The sequence below is a fragment of the Mus caroli genome, unplaced genomic scaffold (genome assembly GCF_978045245.1).
Source record: "Mus caroli unplaced genomic scaffold, Mus_caroli_1 scaffold_17, whole genome shotgun sequence".
Taxonomy (NCBI): Eukaryota; Metazoa; Chordata; class Mammalia; order Rodentia; family Muridae; genus Mus; species Mus caroli.
The window spans coordinates 20,337,949-20,346,139 of record NW_028227272.1 but is presented as its reverse complement, the minus strand read 5'-3'; the positions used below and the strand labels follow the sequence as shown (position 1 = coordinate 20,346,139).

The following is an 8,191-nucleotide window of genomic DNA, read 5'->3' as shown; positions in this document are numbered from 1 at the left end:
AGAGGGGTAGCAGAGCCTCACTCGGATTAAAAGGATGCCCTAGCTGCAGTGCTGAGAAAGACCCAGGTTAGGAAAAGGAAGGAGCCTTCCCTGTGCCCTTTCACTTGTGAACTGGTAACTGCAAAACACCAATCCTTTGGAGGAGACCCCAAAAGAAGCAGGCTTCTTTACCAGGCAGAGCTAGCCCAAGGCGGTATGGGCTGCCTTGACCAGTGATGATCTCTCTGTCATCCAGGGTGCTTGGAAACAGGCTGGGTAGCCCAGCACTGGGACATGTGAAGGACCAGGCTTCACAAGGATGAGACAAGGAAAGAACTAGAGATATTTTAGCCCCCAAGTTAGGCCACCTGAGGTAGAGACAAAATGAGGCACTGAACGTCCCAAGGGCAACCAATCCAGAGTTACAACAGAACCCACAGCTTCCAGGCCTGGAGAGCTCAGCACCGCTTGTCTAAATCCATGTTAGCATCTTAAACAAACCAACCCTGTCCTCTAAGTGCTTTGGTTTAAATAGTTTATTTGGGGTTAATGGGTACAAGATCTAGGAAATTAGGTGGTCCTATGAAAAAGGGGACTATACATATTTTCACGAGCAAACAGTACACAGAAGCAAAGATGAGGCTGGCGATAGCCTAGCTGTTGATTCACTTAGTCATTCAACAAAATCTTCCTGAGCTCTTGCTCTGTGCTCAATAGAGGTAAAATACAATCCAGGGAGTCTGTGCTGGCTGGAATTTACATTCTAATCGGGAGTATCTCTGATACTAAGAGATTACAGCGGGTCAGATGTGTAGGCATTCTAGCAAGGCAAGAAAGTCTCAGTAATGGAGACCAGAGAGCAGGGTAACGCCCTTGTCACAACGGATCTCCATGGTGGGAAAGGAGAAGGAGCACTGTACTCCCAGGTAACGGGATGAGAGGGAAGGCAACTGAGGAGGGAAAGTGAGCCCTAGAGTTTTGAGAAAGCCAGGGAGATTCATCAGAGGAGATTGCCAGGCATCGTTTATAAACTGGATGCAAATGAAGCTGCCCCTTTCATTGACGTATTACACCAGGCAGCAGCAGAGGTTTGCTCTAACTCGGATGTTTAGGTCACTACTATTGCTTTAAAAGCTCCCAGGGTTCCTAACATACAGCCAAGGCTGAGAAGCCCTGAAATGAGCAGATGACTCTGACAGTCTCAACCTGGCTCATGGTGCCTACTGTATGGACCCAGATCAGAACTTACTAGAGAGTGGTGCCCAGGATGTGTGGCTGACTAAAGAAATTAATACTGCGAAGGAAGAAGTCACAGCTGGTTGCTACTGTCATGGTGACACTTGCTTGCCTTGTGCTGATTTTCTTGGCCCAGCACAGTAGCTAGACAGAGTCTCGGTAAGAGAGAAGACAGGATACTGAGAGGGGACACTAACGGCCCAATGGATGTCAAGGACCATGTGGGGAATCTCAATGGTGCATTAATGACACCCTGAAGGTCTTTATGTATGCCACCTTTATGTAAGTAGCTTCCCTATCTCCCACACTACAGACATTATGACTTTCTATAGACCTGGCTGGAGGACAGGAAGTTGGTTACTAACACAGACAGTGAACAAGGGCAGCGTGGGGGAGCATCCCCATTCCCGGCCCTTCACCTCTCCCCACCAGCCTTACTCCCTGTTATCAGGCTGTCTCCAATCCCGTGGCTGCAAACCGTAATGTACCCCATTTTGAAAGGATGTGAGCTTCTAGGCACTCTCTACCAACAGTTATTTGTACCAAAGTTATTTGTATAGTTAATGCATCCTCTATCACTGTGGTCCAGGTAGAAAGCCAATGTGGAAAACAGTCTTCTACCCTTTCAGCAAAGTCACAGGTGACCAGGCCCCTGTTCCCCGTTTGAGACACAAGTAACCTGACAGTCTGAACCCTGAAAGCTCTCCACTAGAACGGGGAGTCATTATTCTATGTGGTTTCCTCTCAAACCTCTCTAAATTGTGCCACTTCACACGCACTGAGTGTGAGGCCTCACCCTGTGACTCTACCTTAACTGTCACCCCTTTATCAAGCCGGCAGACCTTAGGATCCACCTGAAGGACAAGATGCCAGAAGCTTCCAGTCTGGGGAACGCATGCACACTGCAGTGGAGCCAGTGACCCAGTGGCCCTACCTCTTTGCCTTCAGGAGAAACTTCTGTGTGTGCCCGAGGCAGGCTCATATTGAAGGCAAAGAGGTTCTTTAAAGCTCCAGCTAGATGCTATGGTTAATAATGAGGACAGGGTGAAAATACCAAGAGAGCAAAGTCAAGTAAGTTAAGATCTTTAGAGATAACCTAGTCCTTTAATTTCCAAGCTTGTTTTCTTTTTAAGCATATATATATGCATATAATGTATGCAAGCTTGTATATATACATATATGTGTATATATGTACACATATATATTGTATGTATATTTACACATATATTGTATATATGTATATATAAAAGTCCTACATGGAACACCATGGAAAGTAGTTCTCTTCTGATTACAACAAGGGAAAAGGCAGAAGTTGGGGGTGGGGGCCGATATTGGGTTAGGAGAAAGCAACTCACTCATTGGCTACTTCCCAAATCATACATTCCTGAGATACCTAGAAGGACTTCGGAACCCCGGGTTTCTTTTGAGAAATCAACCGTCCAGCCCAGACACTTAATTCTACAGATAGGGAAACAAAAGGGATAAATATTCAGAGTTCCCACCGAATCAATAACTGCATCACATTAAAATGTGACCCGTTCCCAAGCCAGGTCTCACCTCACCCCTTCCCACCAACTGACTCCGCACCCCAAGCTTAGACAGAAGTACGGAAGGAGAATTGCAGGTAGATGATGAGCATCAGAACCGTGGCCCAAAATAAGCACCAGGGAATGGAGCAGAAGTTGCAGCCTGAGCCTGCTTCGGCCTGCGGTTTGGTGGGGCTGGGAGCACGGGAGAAGGTGTAGGTGGTCGCCTCCTCCTCCAGCAGCTTCTCACTGGGCTTCCAGTGCACGATGCCTTCCTGGCAGGCCTCGCAGAACTCTCCGCGGTGTCGCCGGTTGTCCTGCCGGCTGGCCACGTGGATGCGGTAGTGGCCACCACGCTCCCCGTAGCACTGCTCTCGCAAACTGGTGATGAGGTTGTCCACCAGGCTTTCGATGTTCTCCTCCAGCATGCTGGACTCATCCAGCCGTGCTGTACCGCACTCGTAGCAGAGCTGCTTGAACACACGCATGCGCACCGAACCAGCGCGCTGAGCCTTGTCCAGGTACATGTGGAAGAGGATGACTACATGGGGCGACTGCCAGGTGTGCCAGCACCAGGAACAGTGGAACCTGCCAGCGGTGGAAAGAGAAAGAAGAGAGGGTCATGTGGAGGGAGGAAACAGGCCAGGAAAGGGTGAGGAGATGTGGATGCTGACAAAAACAGAGCCCGGAGGTAGGGCGGTGTGTTGACAGTCCCTAGGGTCCATTAGTTTCCCCAGGACGCCATCCTCCTTGCTCTGTGTGAGTGCCCAAGGGACAAGAGCAGTCTCCCAGACTTGCCATCGGGCATCTAGTAATGGTTTGCTCCCTATTGCTTTCCAGAGTCCGAGTCTCCCTTCAGCCTGGTTCCTTCAGGCCTTGTCCCTCATCCCAATTCTGATGAATTCATTCTTGTCTATAAAATGCTCTGGGTACATTAAGTGAGCCCTCTCTGCCTATACTGTGTCGAAGTCCAATAGCAAATCTGAGTTTTGCAGGCTAAGAGATACACAAGCCTATCTGTCAACACTGAACAGCACTGGCCCAGAGCTAATGCATTCCCACGTCTAGGAAATGGAGGCACTGTGAGACCAACATGAACCACCTTCCCCCAGGGGCCAGAATCTCCCACTGACTGAGGCCAGCAGGGAATCACAAGTCAGTGACCAAGTCCGAGCTAGCCACAAATCCTGCCCACCCTACCCTACGAGAACCTCCGGGAAGCAGCACCCTCCTACCATCTGATCCAGGCGCCCCACGTTTTCATTTTAGCCATTGGGTTTATTCACATATTTAGCAGCTATTTCCTTCACTCAGGCCATGTCAGAACTGTAGGGGCCACAGAAATCACCTATCGTTCATTTTGGTTCAAGACACAGCATAAGAGCCCTTGGTGTACACACATCTACTGAGAGTCAGAATCAGCGTCCAGCAATGCTGGCAGGAGACGACTTGAGAATGAGCCAAGCTAAGCAGGGAGGCCTTCGAGTTTAACCCAGACACCTGCACTACCTTTCTGCTCTCACTCAGGCCTCCAAAGTAAAGTCTTAACATAAACCCATCAACTGGACCCACGGACTATAATGTAGCTATTCTCGGGTATCTTTGTACCTACAAATCACGTGGGAGCCTTCTAAAATTTGGGTACTTAGCTGAATCTGGAAGGGGTCCAATACTCAGCAGCCATAACAAATTCTAGATAACTGTCACTGCCATTCATCCCTGGAGCAGAAGGTGAAGCTCTAGGATAGCCCTTCATTCAGCAAGTGAACAAAGCATAACCCAGAGAGGGGGATGGATTGCTCAAGAGTCATGGAGACACCACAGAGTTAGTTTCTACACATGGCTCGTGTGTTCACTGTTTTAAACCAAATGGGGCTGAACTAACCAGAATTAACCAGTAAACATCCCCAATACAAGAGCACAAATTCCCTTGAACCTAAGCCTCTCTTCTCTCTGTTCACAGCTACTCTTAAAGAAGACATCATTGAAATTTAAAAACGTGTAAGCTGTCAAGAGTCAGAAACTCATAAGTATGATCCACCTCTTTATTTGCCAAGTGAAAAAGCCACAAGAAGAGAAGTTCTCCTGCGATCAGCAGAAAGCCTAGACTCACACTGAGGGTCCCCACCCCCTTTGAGGGACTACCTGTCTTCTAGTTTACCTTGGTCTAACAGTGAGACTTAAGCAAGCATGGGTTCTGTATGTCCTCTCTCTTTAGAAGATGCCCCAGGACTAAGTAAGGTTCCAGAGGCTACCTTCAGGCTCCTTAGTGCTGGGCTACTCACCTGCCTGAGGCATGAAGTTCCAGGTACTGCTTCCAGCCAGGGGCCAACACATTGTGCTTGAGGTTGGGGTCTATGATGAAGTCCCAGCTGTCCGCTGGCTTCACCTCCTCCATCTTCTCGTAGAAGACCTTCTTCCACTCACCTGTGGTCACACTCTTACACATGTCTTCGTCAGTGGGAAGAGGGGGCAAATTACACTTTATAGAGAATGTGGGGAAAGAGGGTAAGTGTAGGGCAGGGCAGCGCAGTCTCCACGGTCTAAAAATCCTCATCAGCAGGATCAGGAGAAAGCAGGACCCAGCTCCCTCCTTTGTCCGCAGTGGAACCTATCTCCAAGGCAACCAGGCAGAGTGCCAGGAGACACAACCTGGGGAGAAGAGTCTCTGGAAGGGTATTCCAGAGCCCTGATTGCAGTCTACAGAAGCAAGGTTTAGGAGGCTAAATGATCCAAGACAGGTTGGGGGCCTGACAAAAGGCTAGACTTCAGACCATTTCACCTTGGCCTGCAACAGCATGGCAAAGTAAGGACTTAAGAGCTGGCTCAATTTTACCTTGCTGTACCCTGGAGGCATCATCAGCACCTGGCTGCTATGGTAACCACTATGCCTTAGGGAGCCAAGGAGAAATAAGGGATGGGAAGATGTACACTTGTTAGTAGGTAGAACCATAATGTAGTCTCTGTCTGCCTAGCCACCCATCTTGTACCTGAAACACCCCCACTTGATACACATCATCTGAGATCTCCTAAATCATATTCACACTACCAATATTGAACCTCAGACTTACCTTACCCTATAAACAGCAGAGTTGATGAAGAGCCATTCTAACCCATTTATTTCTTCTATTTCTAGGATATTGATATGTCAAGCCCTACACAAAGTGCTTGTAACTGGATGTATATCAGGTCACAATCACGTATTCAGTTCCACATTGTGAGAACCACTTAAAAGAGCAGCCACCTGTGCACAAAGGTAGAAGCTGTTGCATCAGCCAGGCCGTGAGACAGGACTCCTTCCAAGTCCGTTACAGAAGAGCAGCAGAAAACCATCTGAGGCAACACTGCCTGCATAAATGAACCTGTAGACTGTTTGTGTCTTTAACAATAAAATAACTCTTCTTATTCACTTTGATTCAGAGCATTGGAAATATTCGGCAATAAATAAAACAGAGCAGGAGCCTAAGAAGGCAAACTCGCTAACCAAATTGGGAAGGCATTCAGACAAATCATGGAGAATACAAAATGGGGCCAAAAAAGGAGGGAAGTTTAAACAAGGGATGCTGGCTCAAGGGAGGCAAGGAATAAAAAGTTCCCAGAGAACATGCTATGAAGGGGACATGAGAAATGGTAAAAGTGACTGGGCAGGGGGTAGGGGTAGAAGGTGGGTCTATCTACTAGGATAAGCAAGGACTAGATCAGGATCTGGGAAAAGGGTTAAAGATGGCCCTGTGGGGCAGACCTTGCACAGGGAGAGCCAGGACAGAGGCTAAGTGTGCAGATGGCTTGGGAGGTGAAGACAGACTCCACCCTGTATGGAAGGAGGTCACCAGATGGAACTAGGCTCAGGGCCTGGCCTGGCTGAGGCAACATGTGTCACTGTGTCCTGAGGCTGGCAGTATGATGTATTGCTCTGCTGACCTCTGCTTTCTCCCTTACTGCCTCCAAGCCTACTGGAGGTGTCGAGAGCAACCAAGGCTCAGAAAAAGGTGACAAGCAAGAGGGTAGTTGATTCCATCTCAAAAGTTGCCAGTTTGGCTGCAGTAGCTGAGCAACCCAGGGCCACATCTTTCTCCAGGCAGGTGTTTATAGTGGGACCCAGTGTATGTCATGCTGCTTGCTCCCAAGGGCACACGGTTGGCACCTTGTCCTCTGATGGGCAGTAGGAACTTAGGGCCTTTCTCATGCTGCTTAATAGGGGCCAGACTTGTAGTTTTTAACAAGTTGTATTTCCTTCAAAAATTCATGATGTGTTTACTTCAGAAAAGTTACAAAATAAAGAAAAACTTCAACATCACTACCCAAGATGACTGTTATTAGTATTAAGATGTATATCACAGGACATTTTGATGGGTTTTATAAAGGATAACATATTGTGAATATTCTTCTAGGTCATTAATATTATTCTAGAGCTACAGGTTGAATATATTCTGTTATATGGGTGGGCACAATTTATGTAGCCCATCTTGTTCTTGCGGCAGTAAAGTTACAGATGAACCCTTGCATGTTAAAAATTTGTGTCCATAAACATGCATGCCAAGCATTGGAAACAATGCTTCTAGAAGCAGGAGGATCTCTGAGTTTTAAGACAAGCCTGGTCTACAAAGTGAGTTTCAGGACAGCCAGGGCTACACAGAGACGCCCTGTCTCAAAACAAAAACAAAATCGAAACAAAAATGAGGCAATGCCTCTTAAGCATCGTGCACATCTCTAAGATGGGCATTGTGGCATGCCCTTGTAATCCCAGCACCGGAGGCTCAGAAGCAGGATGACTTAATCCCAGCACTGGGGGCTCAGAGGCAGGAGGACTGAGTTCAAGATCATCCTCAGCCACATAAGGAGTTCAAGGTCAGCCTGTCTTAAGACATACAAACAGAAAGAAAACCGTTTCCCGACTGTTCCACGAAGTCTTGTTGGGACTACAGACCCTTCAAATGGTGTGAATTACATACAGGTTGCCTGAAAATCCTGCAATCGGAAGTTAAGACAGGCCAGGATGGCAAGATGGCTCAGTGATAAAGGCTTTTGCCACTGTGCCTGACAACTGAGTTCCAACCCCAGGACCCACAGGATAGAAGGAGAGAACTGCCTGCTAAGAGTATGTAAGAGTTACATACATGCTGTGGCATACTCTATAAGAAGTGGTAGTGGGGACCAAGAATGTAGCTTAAAAATAAAAATAAAAAAGGCTTGGAAACCAATTTTTCTGTCTGGTACCACAGTCCTCCAGTGCTCCTCACTCTGCATGAAGGATGCTCTGAGAAATGGTGATTAACCTCAGTCGGTAAATAATGAGATACTAAGAACACAGAACCCATGTTCATTCCTTGTTGGTTTGGCTTGAATTCCTTTATGCCTGTTACATAGCTATTCTGTGATAGTTGATGTATATCTTTTCATTAGGGTAAAATGTGTCATCATTTTGTGTGACTGTATATTTACACTTATTC

General features: G+C 47.4%; 1 protein-coding gene across 1 annotated transcript; it reads right to left on the bottom strand.

Moving 5' to 3' along the window:
- Positions 1 to 500: 500 nt before the first annotated feature.
- Rtp1 (receptor transporter protein 1) lies at positions 501 to 5,556 on the bottom strand. Its single transcript, XM_021185513.2, has 2 exons — positions 5,027 to 5,556; positions 501 to 3,329 (listed from the first exon to the last, which is right to left on the bottom strand). Exons 1-2 carry the CDS (start codon positions 5,296 to 5,298, stop codon positions 2,810 to 2,812), a joined length of 792 nt encoding a protein of 263 aa, XP_021041172.1. The 5' UTR covers positions 5,299 to 5,556; the 3' UTR covers positions 501 to 2,809.
- Positions 5,557 to 8,191: the final 2,635 nt, after the last annotated feature.

Bases quoted from the DNA above. Each gene is read 5' to 3' on its own strand.
- Rtp1 (XM_021185513.2), bottom strand. From the start codon at position 5,298: ATGAGGATTTTTAGACCGTGGAGACTGCGCTGCCCTGCCCTACACTTA. The intron at 3,330-5,026 runs GTGAGTAGCCCA...CACCGCTGGCAG, and splicing joins GAACTTCATGCCTCAGGCAG to GTTCCACTGTTCCTGGTGCT.